General features: G+C 51.3%; 1 protein-coding gene across 1 annotated transcript in view; it reads left to right on the top strand.

Annotated features, from left to right (window-relative positions):
- OTOA (otoancorin) overlaps positions 1-18,373 on the top strand; it is a 49,255-nt gene extending 30,882 nt beyond the window's left edge. Inside the window, exons 21-31 of the mRNA XM_039840172.1 lie at positions 126-261; positions 1,257-1,447; positions 3,017-3,110; positions 3,567-3,696; positions 6,156-6,343; positions 7,709-7,864; positions 11,956-12,098; positions 12,320-12,456; positions 12,912-13,009; positions 15,890-16,088; positions 18,303-18,373. Coding sequence (XP_039696106.1) covers positions 126-261; positions 1,257-1,447; positions 3,017-3,110; positions 3,567-3,696; positions 6,156-6,343; positions 7,709-7,864; positions 11,956-12,098; positions 12,320-12,456; positions 12,912-13,009; positions 15,890-16,088; positions 18,303-18,373 — 1,543 coding nt within the window. The remainder of the gene's footprint in view (positions 1-125; positions 262-1,256; positions 1,448-3,016; positions 3,111-3,566; positions 3,697-6,155; positions 6,344-7,708; positions 7,865-11,955; positions 12,099-12,319; positions 12,457-12,911; positions 13,010-15,889; positions 16,089-18,302) is intronic.
- Positions 18,374-18,713: the final 340 nt, after the last annotated feature.

Consider the following 18,713-nt stretch of genomic DNA (forward strand, 5'->3'; position numbering starts at 1 on the left):
CATCGCTGGGGAGAACATTTAAAGAACACTCCCGTGAGAGCCTCTTGGGCATGCAGACCCTGCTTTCGGGGTGATATGGAGCAGCCACTGTCTTCCTGCCCTTGGTTTCCTCCATCTCTCTCTAGGGCGCGCTACCTGGCTTCCGTCCCCACCTCCCAGTGTGTGCCCCTTCTGATCAGCCTGGGGAAGAGTCGCTTGGACGCCTTGGTGTTAGACTCTCACAAAAAGAATGTGGTGCTCAGGAAGGTGCAGCAGTGCCTGGTGAGGGAACTTCCTGGGGGACATTTTCACTGGTATCCCTTCCCCTCTGTGTGTCTGTGGCCATCCTGCGGAGCTCCCAGGGGATCTGGCTGGGATCTCAAGCCTGCGGTGCTGGCCAGAAGTGTGACCTGTGGGTCTCGGGCTGGCTCTGAAGCCGCTAGGTGGGATAGCTTTGGATACTGGGTCTGGAAACTGTCCCTTCGGGGCCTGAAGGAGGGGTGGCCACTCTGTGGACTGCAAGGCGCACTGCTCACGGTCTGAGTTCTGGACACGGCTCTGCCGGGGCTGGTTTTGTGGCTGTGGGTGAGTCATGTCCCCTGCCTGAGCCTCGGACTCCTCATCTATAACACAGGTGTAAGAGCAATGTATTGTTTAATGTAGGCAATGTATTGTAGGCAATGTATTGTTTAATGCCAAGGCCCAAAGGGCAGACTGTGTGTGGATCCTGGCCTTGCCACTGGCTGGCAATTTTTTTGTCTTTAAGAAGTGGCTTTTATGAATACTTACCTCTTACAGTTACTTTTCAGATGAATGATGGATCAAGACCTGTAAGCACTTAGAACAGTGCCTGGCACATAGTGAGCACTCAGTAAGTGTTAGCTCTTCTTGTCATTGTGAGAAAGCGCTCTGAAGGCATTCGAGGGCCAGACGAGCTTTGAGGTGTGGTTTTTATTATTGGCATACTATTATTATAATGGTTGTTGAGCTCCGGGGTACTGTCAGAGCAATGACAACGATGATGACGACAGCCCTCATTTACCAAGTGCTCACCATGTGCCAAGTCTCTGTCCACACCACTCCTGGGGGTCTCTCTAGAGGTGAGACTAGGCTTCTATGAGATAAAATCAGGCCCCGTGCCTTCTCTGCTAGTCCATGGCAGGGCAGGCTATTTAGATCCCAGTACTTTGCTGAGGTTTGGGGTTGGGAAGTGTTTTTAAGGGGTCACGATAGTGAGCCCGCTGGGTCTTCTCATCGGCTCTGCTTGTCGGTTTCAGAACGATGCCATCGCTGACGAGTACACTGTGGACATCGTGGGGAATCTGCTCTGCCACTTGCCGGCAGCCATCATCCACCACGGGGTGTCCCCCAGAGCCTGGGCCACCACCCTGCACGGCCTCAGAAGTTGCCCAGACCTCAGCCCCGAGCAGAAGGCCGCAGTGAGGCTCAGGCTCCTGGAGCACTGTGGGTGAGGACAGGCCGGGCTCGGCGTGGGGGTGGGGTGCGCTGGAGAAGGGGCGCCCAGCCCTGGCCCTCCTGCCCTCAGAGCAGAGACGGTCTCCAGCCGCGGACGAGGTTAGATGGGACTTTTATTCTGTGGGCCTCGGAACAGTAGTGCCGCTGTGCAGCCTCATGTGGTCGGCTCTAGTCCTTCTGAGCACGTGGAAAGGGAACGAGTTTTAAAAAGGTGGCACTTCACCAAGGCAAGGAAGTGGCAGTGGAATCGTTGTTATGGAATGGTAATAATGACGATGGCGATGTCGCAGACGGTCGAGGCCTCGTCAGCTCTGGCTGAGTGAGCGCTCCCTGGGCGAGGCAGAACTGTTTTTTTTTTTCCTGTGTAGAATTTTCTAAAGTTCGGTCAGATAGTTGAGTAGGTCCTGGCCGTCAGTCAGTGGTTAGACAACAGACATTTGTGGAGAATCTCGTGTGTCTCAGGCACTGCACTATTATGTAACGTTTAAGAGCATGGACATCGGAGCTGAGATGCCTCGGGTTGAAATTTTGTTTCTACCATCTACTGTCTGTGTGACCTGGGGAAAGCTACTTACTTTTTTTGCACGTTATTTTCACGTCTGTAGAATGGGCACAGTAATAGTCCCCATGGGGCTGTGGTGATGATTAACTGAGTCAATGCACAAAAGGTCTTACAACCGTGCCCGACATAGTGCTGAGTTTGTGACAACCGGTCTACCAGGACCAAAGGTGCAGAGGTCAATAAGATGGGTGTGATTCCTGTCCTCACGGAGCTCACAGGCCAGCGGGATAACATTTTTTTAATCAAAGAGATGAGCATGTTTTTTGGCCAGGAGTGGTTTGCCTGGGTCTGAAGATAGGGCTTATCCCTGCTAATTGGGCAGACTTCCTTTGGAGATGTCACCAAATATGGTGTGAGGCACGTGTGGTCTCTATAAGAATGTCAGTGGGTTCTGTGTTAGTGCTGTTAGTATTGCCAAGTTCAAGAGGAAATTTCATCTTGCTGTGAGAGAAGACTGTTATGGTAATTTAAAGGAACAAATATATCACTGCTGTTCTGTTGGCAGGGGGTGGGGGGGTAGGAAGGAAATGCTGTGAAGTAAATGACGGAAATTCAACAATTCAATTCAGGCTAAAAAAAAGGGAGTTTATTGAGTTCAGAAATTGAATGTAATGGAAAACTACAGGGGTGGACTTCAGGCACGGCTGGATCCAGGAGCTCACGTGATGTCATCAAGAATTCGTTCTTGCCATCTTTCAGCTCTGTGTTCCTGGGTGTGGCTTTCTTTCTCCCTGGTGATAGGAATGGCCTGCAGTATCCTTTTCACTGAGAGACACCAGAAAGAAGAGATTGTTTCTCTAGTAGTTCCATCCAAATTCCTAGGGCTGACTCTGATTGGTCGGCTCGCATCACATGCCCATCGCCTTGGCTGGGGAAGTGGGACTGTGTGATTGACAGCCTCTCCAGGTGCGCAGGTGGTCTGCTTCCGAAAGAAGAGGATGCTGGGGGACAAGGACGACAGCACGGGGTTTTGACTTATTGCTTGTAATCTCTTCTTAGGCACCCCCAGAACTGGACAGCTGAGATGATCAAGGACATGGGACCTTTTCTGGCACTTTTCTCAGGAGATGAATTAAGCTCTGTTGCCACAAAGGTACCTCTGTGTTCCATCGTTAGGAGGAGTTTGGAGGGGAGGGAAAGTGTTTTCGGTTATACTCCACTGGGTCTGCTGCCAGCATGTTCTTCTGGAACCTTCCTGCCTGCCCCGAGGGGCTCAGATGTCTCCAGCTGCGCTCCGGCAGAGGTGCGCAGCCTGCGAGCTGTCGGTCCCCCCTGCCATCTGCGCGCTTTCCAACAGCATGGCCAGCGTGGGTCAGTGACGTGTACTTACTTTATTGAACATTCGCTGGGCGTTATCGAGGCTGAGTGTCATTTCATATGATTCTTCATAGAGACCAGGCTGGGGACCAGATTTGCGTGCGAAGCTGCTGTGAGGCGGGTGAAGCCTGCCGCAGTCAAGACTCCTCCCATCTCCACCCAGATTTAAACCTGCGTTTCAGGCCTTACTCGTTATTTATTCCTCCTCTTTTGTCTTTTCTATGCCACCCAGTTCCCCGACATCCTTCAGCAAACAGCTTCCGAGATGGCCGGGACCTTGCCCCCTGAAGAATTCCTCTGGGCTGTCTTTGAATCTGTCCGCAACAGCAGTGAAAGGGGGCCCAGCGCTGACCCCAGCCCCGGTGAGTGTTTCCGGGGTACCCGAGCCCGGGCCGGGGCAGCCGTGTTTCGACCGAGTCCCTGGCGCCCAGAGACCTCCGTGTGCCTGGGACTGGATGAAATGTTAGCAAAGCAAATAGAGCGACAGAAATCCACGGGCCGAAGAATCAGCTTCGTAAGCACACCCTGCACCCCTTACCCAGGCTCGCAGTGGAACGGGGGACACGGGCATCAGGCATTTCGAACCAGTTGACCGAGTGGGCCAGAATGGCCGGGCGTCTCTGCGTGGCAGTGCCAGCGCCGGGCAGGCCGCGTGCTGGCTGTGTGACTTCGGGTCACTCTTCAACTTCTCCGCATCTCTGCGTTCATCCTCTGTAAAACGGGGATGATAAAAGCCCCTGCCTGATTAGGTTATCGCGAGGATTAATGGGTTTAAACCCGTAAACGTGACCATGACAGCACCTGGTGTGCAGGATGCTCCGTAAGCGTTGGGTATTCTCACATTTATTGTGCACCTAGTCAGTACAGACTTGTGCCAGGCAGGAGGGGACAAAGTTAATGAGACCCAGTAATAACTGTAACAATAATAGTTGACACTAAGTGGTTGCTCGCTTTCCTGTAATAAATGATTATTAAGCACGGACAATGTGAACAAAGCAGACAGAAACTCCCACCCTCACAGAGCATGCTTTCAAACAGGGGTGTAGCCAGACCATGAGTTACACATGTAAGTAAAAGACACGTCTGCCCCATGATAAGGGCCAAGAAGGAAAATAGAGCAAGGGGTGGGTGGGGGGTGTGCTCAGGGAGTGTGACTTACAGAGGAAGATTTCAGTTAAAGCTGACAGTGAAGACCCGAGGGATTGTGGGAGTGGGCCCTGTGGATGTGGGGGTTTGTCTTCCAGGCAGAAGCAGGTGTGGCTGCAGGGGGAGACAAGTTATGTGAGTGGCCACTGTGGCTGGAGTGGAGCGAGTCACAAGGCCAGTCATGCGGGGCCTTATAAGGGGACCGTGAGGACTTCATCTTTTACCCGGGCAGGAGTGTCAGGGGGCCATCGAGCAAAGAAGTGTCACGACCTGATTCACGTTTGTCGTAGGTGATTATCTCTCCATGCGTTTTCTCATCCTTGGCTCTGTCCCGTGAGGTGGGCACGATGGTTTCTCTTATTTTCTTGACAAAGGAAACAGGTTTAGAGAGATTAAGAGATTTGGCCAAAGTCACAGCATTAGTACGTGGCAGCTCTTGGATTTGTCCCCACAGCTGATGGGGTCCACTGAGAGCTCCTCCTGCCCTCACCGTCTTGTTGTCAGGCTGCGATGCTCTGACTCCGCGCTCGCGGGTGCTTGCAAGGCTTCCCAGCCTCAGCGAGGACACTCTGTCACCGGTGCATAGTCACAGGCTTCTTTGGTTGGTTCTGGGCATTAATTACTGTCGTGTTCATAGCAGTTAATGGATTAGCAGAATTCCTACTTGGTTTCATTTTGGCTAATCTGCGAGAATGGGTTGATTCCTTCAACAAACATTTGCTGAACACCAAGACCGAGTTCGTGCTGCATCGTTCGGGTCCTCTGACTCCGCTGTCAGATTGTGCAGAGGGGAGGCGTCTCGGGGGATGGGTCTTCCGTCCCCTCTGAGTGGGTTGTAATGGCGACGTTTGAGGACCTCACACGGCACCCTTGACCTAGTCCGGTTTCACCTCTTGCTTGGAGTCTAGTGAGTTGGCACTGGGGATTCAGTGAGAAGCGGGTGGCCACAGGGCTTGGGACATGCCCTGGCAGGGGTGGCGCTGGTGAGTGTGTCAACACCAGGGGCGTCCAAGGTCCCTTTCAAGACTGGGAGCCTTGGGTTTTCTCCCTTTACCAGGGAACAAGGAGCAGGCACATTTCCCCTCTCTCCTGGGGTGTGAAGGCTGCAGCCACCTCCTCCCTCCCCCGTGGTTTTTATGGAGGGCATACCATCCCCCCCTTCCCACTCTTAGGGGCGTTCCTTCCTCGTAATCCTGGAACCCTTAACTCTGGGTCGCAAACTCAAATGCACAGGGCAGTGGCGGCAGGCGGCATTAACGATAAGAAGGCTAACAGGCATTGAGCGCTTACTGTATACCTGGCACTGTTCTGGGCGCTCCACGTGATGACACAGTCCTCACGAGAATTCTACGAGATCATTGTGTCCTTCTTTTATAGACAAGGGGACCAAAGCTCAGAGGGGCTAAATAGCCAGGAATTCTTACCACCAGCTCCTCCTGCCCTCAAGGCCGTTTGCAGTCCAGCTGTAACTTTGTCAGGCTGCTACTGTATGCACGTCGCTGTGTGAAAAGCTGGCGTTTGCCACGGATTGGTTAACAGATAATCAGAGTGGGATTCTAACTGGGCCCTGAGTCCCCGCTCTCGCTGACAAACGCGGCGGAGAATCCTCATCCCAATAACGAGACAGACCCCAGTCCCCTGAGATTTCCTCCCTCTGCTCCTCCCCATTCTTCAGGTTGCCAGGGAGTCGTGGCTCCTTCTTCTGATGACATCTTCAGGTTGGCCGAAGCCAATGCCTGCTGGGCCCCCGAGGCCCTGCTCTGCATGGGGAAGGACGTCTTCATCAGGAACGTGGAGCTTCTGGGGGCCATCAGGGGTTTCGGCCGGCCTCAGCTGACTGCCTTGAAGGAAAAGGCTGTGCAGGTAAAGCCCACCTGAGCCAGGTAGCACTGAACAGGGGAAAAACCCAGCACTTCCGTGCACAGAGCGCCCCCTGCTGGAGGAGTTCTCACTTGCGTTTTCGTGTTGAAATTTCCAGGTCCTCCTACAGGGCCCGGGCGGAGAACGGGGCGGGCTGTGTCTTGGCATCTAACAGACATTGGGTAAATCAAATTCTGTGAGAATTCCAGTGAGACGGTCTCTAGGAGTTGTGCCTTTTTTCTCTCTCCGTCCGGAGGGCCCCAGCTGCTGCTTGCAGCAGGTTTTCCCAGGGTCGGTTGCGATTTGTCCGAAAACGTAGCAGAAAGGAGTAAAAAAGAGGGCTGGAAGCAGTTTGCCATCTTTATAAAGGGGCTTTGAGTGGCTTGTTTTAGCTCTTAGGGTAATTGTGGAGTGTACAGTTACCCTGGTGGGTTGAGACATTAAATTCCTTAAAATTATGTTTGTCACTATTGTTTATATTTAAGTAATCCAAGTTTATCGTAGAAACGTCATAAAATAATAAAGAAGTAAACCGGTCATACTCTTTTCCCCAGAGATAATCATTGTTAATATTTTGGTATGTTCACCTGAAGCTTCTCAGGCTTCTGCGTATGCGTGTGAAAATATATTTCGTACATGTATTTCATGTATACTCACATATATGTGAACAAAAAATAATATACTTATCTACTCTTCAATAACTTCTGCCCACACCCAACAGTATACAATGCATATTTTCCATATCAGAAATAAAAATCTGTATCTGTATTTAAAATAACTATATAATATTTCATTTTATGGCTAATATTTATTTAGCTAATTAGTAGACTTTTAGATTGTATTTTTTTAATCTCTCAAGGTACATATATGTATTTATTCCTTTGGGTACTTGTCTCCTTATTTACTTAGATGAAATTCCCAGAGGTGGAATTTTTGGATCCAAGAGTACAAATATTTTAAAAGCTTTTGTTATATATAGATTCCCCTCTAAAGAGCCTGTGCTGATTTATATTCTTGTCATCAACAAATGAGGGGGTCCTTTAGCCCATATCTTTCCAACACTATAAACAGTCATTCTTTTTGGTCCCTGTCACTATCATCGGCCAACGTGGTATTCTTTGATTGTCGTTAATATACATTTCTTTAATTATGGCTGAGACAGAGCTTTTCCTCATGCGTTTATTTCTTCTTTTGTGGATTTTCTGTTTATGCCCTTTGTCTCTCTTCTTTAAAGCAAAAGTAGTCCTCTTTTTCTTATTGATTTGCAAAAGAACTTTATATATGAATGAGATTTACCCTATATCTGTTTTAAATACTGTTTGTAGTGATCGGCCTAATCTGGCTTTTTGTTGTTGTTCCCACCTGAAGGTTTGGGACACGCCTTCTCACTGGAGAGAACACCACATCCTCTCACTAGGCCGTATTGCTCTGGCTTTTAATGAGAGTGAGCTGGGGCAGCTGGGGCTCAGCGCCATCGACACTGTGGCCTCCCTGAGCCAGCAGACGGAATGGACCCTGGGCCAGGTAGGTAGATGCTGCCGGATCTTTTAACTATCCTATCATCCCTGTCATTTCTGACTCTGTTTCTACTGACTAATTTTTCTCCTAGTTACGAGTCGCATTTGCTTATTTGCGAGCCCAGGAATTTGGACTGGCTGATGGGCCTTGTGGCTTTTCCACGTCTGAGCACTCGATTTAGTTGTAAGCCTTCATTTCGGCATACATTTAAATTACCTTTAAATCAGTCGACCCTTTTGAGCTTCCTTTTGAGCTTGATTAGGGCGAGTCTGGAGTGACCTTTACTCTGTGGGTAATTTATTGCCCTTATTGAGACGTGGTTCTCCCGAGGACGCTACCTAATGATGGTTTGTGTGTTTCAAGACCTCTCTTCTCTGGCTGGTGGGAATAGGACCTCTTTCCAGGTCCACACGGGCTCTGGGAATTGTCCCACCTTTTGATGCCACCTACCGATGTGGTATTTACGTGGAGTTTTACTTGCTGCGTGTGTGGGTCAGTGCTCAGCCAGACTCGAGAAAATGTCTCTGCAGATTTTGCCTAGAGCTCGCTATCTGTGCAATTTCTTCCTCTCTGGCACTTACCACAAATCATAGGTGCCCTGACCTCGCTAAACTCAGATCTCTGTATCCTCAACTCGGCCAGACCCCTGGGCTTGTGTGGGCCCCCTTTCCTGCTCCATGTCCTGGAAACTGATTTGCTTTCCTCTTTACAGCGTTATAGTCCTGTGCTCCTTGTTATCCAGTGTCTGAATACAGTTATTCCACATAATTTGAACCAATTAAAGCTTTCTCGTCGTTTACGGTGGGCGGGCGATTGCTGCGTCAGCTGCTCCTTCGTGGGCTAAAGAAGAAGTTTTCCCCAGGATGTGTTTCAGCTGAGAGGGAGGTTAGACAGGGTCACGGAACTCCGAGTGGCCCCATTCAAATAGATTACAGTGTGAATCGTGTCCCCGGAGGTCCTGGCTGTGTGGCCTCGAGGAGTTAGGACACGTAAAACACTCAACGTGGCCTGGTACGTAGCATTCGATGCAAATGAGTCGTTTTCACTGTCTTCTCCATCTTCTTCCGTTCCCCTTTTCGTTCTGGTAGTTGAATTGCTGCCTCATGTGCCAGATGAGAAGGTTGGACGCAGTAATCCGAGGTCCCTTCCACTCTGACTTTCTGTAGTCCTGGGGTTCTGTGACTCTCAAGCTGGTTGTGATTGGTTTGAGGAGCGCCACATGACACGTCCGGTATTAAAACCATCGTATTCGCAGTGTAGGAGAAAACAGAAAAATATACCCAAATGAGAAGCTACAGTATCTCTTCCCATTCTCACCAGGTTTAACACCCACGGGCGGCAGTGGGATTTGCCAGTATGTTTGGGGAGGGTGTGAAAACCCAACGTTTGCATCTGCCATTGAGCGTTCGGGCCCCATCAGACCCTTAGGCACATGTTTCCAGATTAATAGCCAGACGTGGTGGGACCATGTTAACAGATAGTTCAGCTTAAAAACCAGCCTAAGGAAAAAGAACCTATTTTCGAGGCTGGCGGGATGAACAGAGATTGAAATCCGACAGCTCTTCATTTTGCAGTGGTTAACATTGCCTAAAAGTGCTGGTATTAATTGTCTTGGAACCATTACAGAGACATCAGTCCAGCCGTTCATGTAAGTATAGTTTGGCTTATTACCTGACAGGCCGAGCTTGCGTTTTCCAGGTTCTAGTGGCAAGGGCGATTTAATACCGCATCTTCAACGTGACTTTACTTGAATTGTAGTTTTGAGCTTCCGTTTTAAAGTGGACACACCTGGTTGCTGGGAAGCACATACCACTGCAAGTCAACTAGCTGAAGCTGATTGGGAAGGCTTCATGAAAAAAGTTCAAAAGCTGACTTGAATTTCCATCTTTCCTCCGAACCCCGACATCTTCACCACCTAAGAGTACAGGCTAGAACCAGTGTTTACTAGCTGTGTAACCTCGGCATAGTTTCTCAACCTCTCTGTGCCTTGGTTTCCTCGTCCGTGACGTAGGAATCATAGTAACACTTTGCGGGGTAGTTGCGAGGGTTAGATGAGATGGTATACGCACAGTGCTGGCACGCGGCGAACACTCAGTAAATATTTTTAGCTATTGTTATTCTGGATGCACGTTCTGATTCCTCACCATCGTCATCATTGAAGACGTCGAAAGTCTGAGTGTGGTTTACTGAAGTTGCCCCGTAGAACCCGTGAGCCTTGTCATCATTGAAGGTGACTTCCCAAGACACCGACCAGTCTGATTTGTAGAAACATGGGAGAACTCCCCAAAGCCAGTCCCTTACGTGAAGGTGACAATCGGATGCCATGTCAAAGGAGTGTATATTGCCTACAACTTTTATAGATCAGTCACTCAGCTGTTCATTCATTCATTCATTCATTCATAAAGTACTTATTGACTCTCTGTCATGTGCCAGGCATTATGCCAGGCGCTGGGGATATAATAGTGAACTAACTGGATACGGTGTGTGTCTTTGGGGATACAGACAAAAAAGCGAGCGATCGAGGTGAAAAAAATTGCAGAAAATGGACGAGGTGCTGGTGGAAATCATGGGGAGGGAGACTGCTTGAGGAAGGGGAATCCGGGCAGTCTTGCCTGAGGAGGCGGCGTTTAGACAGACCTGAGGGTTGGGGAGGCGACAGCCATGTGAAAAGTGGGCGCCATTGCAGCATTTCAGAGTCTTTGCCAAACACCGCGATGATCCTTATTGTGTGATGCGGAGGGACTGCTTTTAAAGGATGATGGGACATTCGCTGTGTCCCTGTCACCCTCGCTCCCATTCAGGTGTTTGTTCCTGGATGTCTGCTCCCTGTCTTTGCCTTGTGAGTGCTTGTCCTCTTGTAATCTCCTGCACCTGTCCCCATGAGCACTGAGGGATCCAGACATTATTATACAGCTGATCTCCAGAGGATTGACTTGGATCCCTCCTCAGGTCTGACATAAGTAGGCCGAATATATCAGGGTTCACTTAGTTACAAGTGGCAGAAAACCCAAGTCAAAGTGGCCTGAGCAAGAAAAGGAATTGATCGACTGCCGTAATGGAAAAGCTCAAATGTGGAGTTCAAGGATGGCTGGATCCAGGGGCTTCTACACTATTATCAGGAATCTGTCTCCCCATTTTTTGGCTCTGCTGCCCTTTGCACTGGCTTCGTTCAGAGACAGGCTCTTTCCACATGGTGAGTTCTGGCACATACAGGTGTTTATCCTTCCCAGATCCAGTCCAGGGGAATTGTTCCAGCCATAGTTCTGATGCGTTGTGACTGGATCACATGCCCAATCTAGAGCGATCACTGAAGCCAGGCTAAGAGATGACATGTCAGGACCGGGCCATAGACTCATGCCTGGAACTCGGAATGCTGTCCAGGAGAGTCGTGGACAGTGGTGGCCACAGTATGAGCATTTCAGGGGGCCCCCCCACATCAGCCCTCTCAAACCTAAGTTCACTGAGGAGGTCCTGCGTGGTTTTCAGCACCAGAGCCTTTGATGTACTGCCCTCCGGAACTGAAGAGAGAGGCGCCAACCTGTCTGTAGGACCTCAGAGAAAGAAAAATTCCTTCTGGCTGAGGTAGGGAAGACTTCCTGAAGAAGGACATTGCACTTGAACCCCTCAAATAACAGCACGGTTGGTTTTAGCAGTTGGACTGAAGGAAGGGCATTTCAGATCAGACGCAAGGACTGATTTGAGCAAAGGCATAAAGGCAGAAAATTGCTAGATTTTGCCAGAAAGTTGTAGCAATGGATGTTGGAAAAGTTTGGATCCTGGTGCAGAAGGACTTAAATGCCCAACCTGTCAGAAGTTCACGAGTGACTGAAGGAAATAAGCAGGAGACACAGACACAGGACACAGCTCCTTCAGTGTTGGTGAAGCTGCAAGAGTGTCACTGCCCAGAGACACTTCCACAGGACAGGACACAGACTCAGCGGGAGTGGCACCTTTGGGAGGTCAGCCCGGATGCAGATGGTTTGGTGCATCCGGACGAGTGGGGTGAGGTGTCAGACAGGAGGCTGCTGCATGTTATCCCCTGAGGCCTCAGGATCTTGCCTGGAGAGTTCACCTCCGACCCTTCCTCATTCTTATAGGCTAAGTCCATCCTGCAAGGATTCCTGGAGGATTCGGGCTCCTTCATCCAGGATCTGAAGAGCTTCCACTTAGTAGGACTTGGAGCAACCCTGTGTGCCATGAACGCCACTGAAATCTCACTTATAAAGGTCGCAGAATTCAGGTAACCCAAACACTAGTGTGCACAATGGCAAAGGGTTGACCGATGGGTCGTTCATTCAGCAAGATACTCTCCTCTTCTGGATGGTAGGCTGCCTTTCTGGGCTGACGGGGGGAGTGGGGTTCACTGGGCCCTGCGTCGATGCCGAGTGTACCCGCCTTGCACACCCCTTTTTTGGCTGGTGAGTCTTCCAGGATCACACTATATCCTTCCCTCTTGCCTAGGGCGGTGGTGGCCAGAATTGGCAGCCTGGTCTGTAGCACCCACGTCTTAGCCGAGTTTAAGAAGAAGGCAGAGGCTGTGTTTGGGAATCCCACTGAGTGGTCCAGCTCTGTCTTGCAGGAGCTCGGAACCATTGCAGGTAAGAGGCACCTGGGGTATGCCTTTCCAACCTTAACCCCGGGGAAAGAAAAATAAGTAAAAGAACCCTTGGCCATGTGTAGCGAGCATCAATAGGGTTCCAGCAGAAGCTCGATTTCAGCTGTGGAGTCGCAGACAGTGCGGCCCGCCAACCTGCTTTTTGGACGAGGTCTCCTGGCGCTTTCGTACACACTGAAGTGGTTTGGAACATGGGCTCCCAAACAGGTTTGCACGCCATCTGAAAATGCACATCTCACCGTAGGAGACCGATCAGGGCTACCGTGACCCACATTATTTTTTTTTCTGAGCTGATGACAGAACTTGATTCCCAGGGTGATTTTCGGGGCCTTTCATAAGGAGCGATGCGTGCTCCGCTCGCACATGCGACACCATTAATACAACAAGGAGAGCCTCTCTGGCTTGAACTAAACCCTCCTGATTCCTTTTTGTCCCCAGCCGGATTAACTAAGGAAGAGCTTCGAATGCTCGACAAAGATTTGATGCCGTATTTCCAGCCATCGGCCATCAGATGCCTTCCGGACAAGATATTCAAAGTAGGTTTTCGGTTCCTCACAGAATGGGAGCTTGACCCCATTTGATCTCAAGGGGGGTGGGGCGGGAAGAGCAGGTGGCAGGCTTTGGATTCTCAAGGCCTGAGCCAGACTTCTGCTGACAGAGACAGAAGCAAGCTGTACGCCAACGATGGATGTGTCGCAAGATAATTTTAGGGTTTTTTTTAAAAGTTTTTTTTTTCCTTAAAAAATTTAATTGTATTAATATTTATGGTTGCCTTCTCTTCATAGCATGTGGCACTGGTTTTCTATATATAGTGTTATGACAGGTTCATATTCCCTTATCTCAAACCCTTGGGATAGACGTATTTCAGAATTCACAATTTTCTGGGTTTTAGAAAAATCACACTGTGGATTTACAGCATGTGACTTAACACCTTCAGCAGTGTCTGGAGAAGCACCCTGTAAGCATAGACATTAATATTCCTGTGAAGAAATCGGTGACAAGTCATACTAATTAAACTAGAGACTGTAAATGGCCTCAAATCAATTCGGGTCAGGTTTTGCTGGTAAATATGTTTATCTTAAACTTTATAAAAACCTTTTGATCTTCAGACTTTTGGGGGGCTTCAGACTTGCCAATGAGGGATTGTGAACCTGGATAACATTGCCTTCTAAAATATATAATAGTAAGAACATTTGCATTGACTTAAAGAAAAGTATTAAGAAAGCCACACTCGGGCAGGTGAGGAACTGCTGCGGGGAAAGTGAGAGGTTGGGGTCGGACCACCTGAAGTTAGGGGGGCGGGGTGCCCAGGGAGAGGTCCTCGCTTCCTGTCTACGTGCAAGCGCTGCAGAGCATTTGATGGGGATGGTCCGCTCTGATGGGGAGTGACCCTGGTGGTCTTGCATGTTGGGTAAGTTAGGGACACGTTTTGTCCACCGCAGCTGGACAAGACACACAAATGAGGCTAGACAAACCCCCGCAATGGGGCATCAAGACAGGGAGCAAACCCTGAACCTCGTCAGCACCCTGGACAGCTCCCCGCACGGAGAAGGAGCAACAGCTGTTTGGGAGGAATAAACAGTCAGGGCCAGTGAGCTGACCCTCTGGGGTCCTAGATGCTGACCTGTCGCTCAACACTTTCTTCTGGTCTTATTTGGAGTGCAGTTGGTGGCTGCTTCCTTGCTCAGGTAGTTATCCATTGCATAAATTCTAGCGGACCTCCTACACTGTGGTAGGCTGCAGGCTGGGGGCACCGGGGGAGGAGGGGCACGGCGCCTTCAGTGGGCTGGGATGCGGGCGCCGCTTCTCAGCTCTGGCACATTAATGCCGTGTGACGATGTGGGCCCAGGGTTAATGGGTCTTCTTTTTTATTCCCCCTTTTCTCTTTCTTTCCTTTCTTTTAAGAAGTCAGGCGTCTCCATTTTCCCTGTGAAATCTCCTGATAATTAAATGTTGGCAACCACTTTGAATTTGTTTTTTAAAACAGTGTAGCAGGCCTGGAGATTCAATCTGGCCTGTGGGTGGCGAGTCAGCAACATTGGAAAAATAGATAATTTTTATAATACAGACTCTGTTAATGGTGGATGTAAGCTGTAAGCCAGGAGAGCACCTACGCTCGCTCGCTCTCTCTCTCTCTCTCTCTCTCTCTCTCTCTCTCTGTGTGTGTGTGTGTGTGTGGTGACAGGAAGGAGGTGAACCTCACAGCACAGGTTAGCAGGACAGGTAGGAAAGAACAGTGTTCCAGGCAGAAGGAAGAGCATGGCAGAGCTGCTGCCTCCTGGGGGCTGTCGTTATGAGTGGTGGCCGGAGAAGTGGGCACAGCTAAGAGCTTGAAGGCCCCTTGCCACATTCAGGAGCCTGAGCTGTGTCCTGGAGGTAGGGGGCAGGGAAGGGTTCTGAGCAAGGGAGGATGGGTCCCACGAAAGCATCTCTCTGGACAGAAAAATAAGGGAGAGGGATGAGGATAGGGATGAGGGAGCATGACTCCTTTTCTTAGAATCTTTGGGGTTCTTAGAAAACAAGCAGATGACGATAGACCCCCTCCACAAATGCAGATCCTGCGGCCCCTTGGCATTCCAGACCCAGTGGGACCAGTCACTAAGTCCCCTGAGCTGGAGTGACTTCAGAAAACCTCTTGTCCAGGGTCCTCAAAGTGCCCACAGCGGCGTTGCCCACTTCCGGCGTCCACGCAGACGGCGTTGGTAAACCCCGCGTTCTCCCTCCTCTGCCCCGCACAGGCCTCAGCCCCGCGGCGGTCGCGTCAGAGTCCGCACAGCCGCCCACGACTAGCCTCCAAGCCCAGAGGGGCTGTGTCCTGTCCAAGGCCACGCAGCTCGTATGTGGCAGATTCGGGTCTGCAGCCTTCAGTGTTTCCCCCTCCACATCAGTGGTCCTCCGGTGGGGGACGGGAAGCTTTGGGGAGGGACCTTGCACGGCCTTAAATGACATTAAGTCACAGAGAGCAAGTCATAGCTTGCTTCCTTCCTTAATTTCTTTCTATTATGCCTCCTTTTCAACTCTCCTTGGATACCAATTATTCCAAGGAGGAAGCCTCAGCCGGAAGCTAAGATGTCCTTAACACCTCTGTAACACTTTTTAAGTCCCCTCTTTTTTTAAGGTCTCGGGTTCAGACATTGTTGGCTTGCAAATCTATCTAGAATTCTGCAATGCTGTTTTTATTTCTTTTGGCTTATTTTTAATGATCGGTTATGGCAAGTGAGTCTGATTTTCCATTTTTGGAAATTTCCGTTTGAAAAGCAAATTGATTTTGGTAGCGAAGGAGTGATCTGAATTTAAGGGAGACCCTTAAGAGGATCACACATGGTACATGAGTGCGGCCTCAGGGCGGCTGGCCGAGGTTTGGGGAGCCCGCGGAGGGGCACCCCTGAGGGTGTTGACCCCTTTCCCCGCTGCAGGAGCTGTCCGCGGAGCAGATCGCCGCCCTGGGCCCAGAGAACGCGGCAGCGGTGACCCCAGCCCAGCGCCGGCAGCTCAGCGTGTGGCAGTTGCAGAGCCTCCAGCGAGCACTAGATGGCGACAAGCCCCGTGCTGGGCAGGACGCGGCCCCGAGCGCGCGCCCCCCGCCGCGGACGCCCTGGGCGCGGGCTCCGCCAGGTGAGCCGGACGGCCCCGCCCCCGGCAAGGCCCCGCCCCCGGCGAGGCCCCACCCCGCCCTGCCCTGGGTCCGCCCTGCAGGGCCTGCGGCGGGCCGGCTCCTGAAGCTGATGGGTGTGACCCCACCTTCAGAGAAAAATCCAAAATCTTTACCAAATGTATGCAAATGACTGTCGCCTCCGGCTGCGCTTGAAAGCGGCGAAGGGTGAGGGTGAGGTGGGGGATGGGGAAGGAGGGGGAAGGGGCCTGGGGAGCTCTTAAAAGCCGGCGGTGTCGTGGACCGCCCGCAGAACCCATCGAATCCGTCCCGGTGCGTCTGCCCCCTCCCGCCTCCTCTCGGAGGACCATGTGCGGGGCGCCCACCACGTGCCAGGCCGGCGCAGGGGCGGTGATCCTGGCGTGAGCGAGGCGCACTCGGCTCCTGGGGAGTGAGCAGGATGATTTCATGTCTCCTAAGGCCAGGGGAGGAAAGAAGGAAGCGAGGGAGGTGACGGTGACTAAGGGCTGAGCTGAGACAGGGCGTGGGGGTGGGCGGCCTAGCCCCCCTTTCCCTCCGTGCCTTCCTCACCCCTCTCCTTCCGCCTCACTCTCCCCCTTCTCTGTGACTCCTGCATTCCGTGAGCACCATCTTTGGACTAACATGTGGGGGACAGTTGTGAACAAGCCAGATGCATCCCTGGTGCTCACTGAGCGTGGGGGCCGCGGGGGAGGGCACGTCCCTATGCAGGCGACCATGAGGCAGGATGACAGGTGCTGGTGATGGCGGAGGCACCTAGGGAACACACAGGAGAGGCAGCTAGCTGACCTAGGCTTGTGGGAAGCCCACTTGTGGGGAGCTCTTGTGGCCAGGGAGACCTCCCCAAGACAGTGATGTCCACCCAGGCTGGGGAGAAGATGGGCTCAGAGGTGGGGGGTGGCCCAGGGACAGGGAGTTGCATGAGCAGATCCCCAGAGAGCAGAGAGAACTTGGCGTCTAACTAAAACCTCTAATCCCTTTCTGACTTCTCTTGGGGCTGGTGATGGGTGGGTGGGTGTGGGGGGGAGGGGAGGTTTCCTGCCATGAGTGGCCAGAGGTGGCACTTGTAACCGGAGCTGTGTCCTTCGATGTATTATCAGTTTTAAAAATTTTTATTGATGAACTATAATGTGCATACTTTTAGAAATTATTTTTAAATGTTATAGTGATTTCTGTGTGTTGTATATAGTATAGTAGATAATGCGCAGGGTTCAAAATCTGTGAGGTCTGGAAAGGAATGCAGTGACGTCTCCCTTTGTCCCCTGTCCCCTAGTTTCCTTCCCGAGAAGCGGCCATTGTTACCGCCTCTTGCCTATTTGTCCAGAGATATTCTATGCATATTGTCAAGATTATCTCTGCACTTTGACAAAAGCTCATTATATGCTCTGTCTGCATCTCACATTTTTCACCTAACACTGCCTTGAGGACAATTCCATATCTGTGCTCGGGAGCTGTGCCATTGTTGGTTTTCTGGCCACGCCATAACTTTATTTAACTAGGTCTTGGTAGGCAGACAGTCCACTTGTTTCTTTTTCTTTTTTTTTTTCCCAACCATTATAAACTGCTGCAGTGAATGACCTTGTATACTTGGCATCTGTTCAAGTTGTCTGCAGCATAAATGCTTGGAGTGGGTGGCCAGGTGAGGGGCTGTGAGCATCTGTAATTTTGATGGACACGGCCATATCTCCCGCAGAGGCAGGGACAGCCTTCCCTCCATCCAGCAGAGCCGGAAAGTGGCGAGGGCCCTTTAAAAAGGTGTCCTCAGCCAGGCACGATCCTAGCCACCCTTCTCCTTCCGGTCACCCCGCAGGCCTGAGCCGGCTGACAGTGGATGAGCCCTTCCTGCGGGTCAGGCCCCTAATCTCCGGTTTCCTAAACTTGTTTCTTTACTCAAGTCACCTGGGAGTGATGCTTAAAAGCCCGAGTCCTGGGCCCCGCCCCACACATGCTGAATCCGAACCTGCGGGATTTAGCCAGCTCCCCAGGCGACTCCTTGGTGGCAGCGGCTCTGCTACTGTCCAGTTCCCAGTCTCATTTAATCCTCACCATTCCCCACCGCCTGTTGCAGGTCCTTGTTCCCAGTTCAGCCACAGCACAGCGAGGTTCTGTGAGGTCGGGTGGGTGGTTCTCAGGGTTTGGTGCGTGGCCCCTGCGGGCTGCGGAGACTCCCCAGTGCACTCTCTCTTGTTTCCTTCCAGAAGTCTCTGTCTCCGAGGGTCTTCGGCTTGGCTGCTCCCTGCTGGTTCTAGTGCTCCAGCTTCTGCGGTGAGCGGCTTGCGTGCATCGCCCCCCAGTGCCCAGGCAGCTGGGAAGAGGCCTCGACCCAGAGCCCTCGCCCCCTGAGGCTGGAGCCGGGGGCCTTGACACTGCAAAGGCACCTCGAAGAAGAGTAATTATTAAAAATGATCTCGCACGTTCGTAAGCTGGCTTGTGTCCTCAGCAGGCAGACATCCTCTGCCGCATTCCAGCCTCTCTCGTTTTCCAGCTTGGAGATGGAAACTGTTGTGGGAGGTGGGGAAGGAGGGGTCTGTCAGGGTGCCAGCACCTCACGTGAGTTTCTGCCCTTTCTCCAGAGAGGTGTGTGCAGGCAAAGGCACCATCTCAGCCAG

The sequence above is a fragment of the Pteropus medius genome, unplaced genomic scaffold (assembly GCF_902729225.1).
Source record: "Pteropus medius unplaced genomic scaffold, Ma_sr-lr_union100, whole genome shotgun sequence".
Taxonomy (NCBI): domain Eukaryota; kingdom Metazoa; phylum Chordata; class Mammalia; order Chiroptera; family Pteropodidae; genus Pteropus; species Pteropus medius.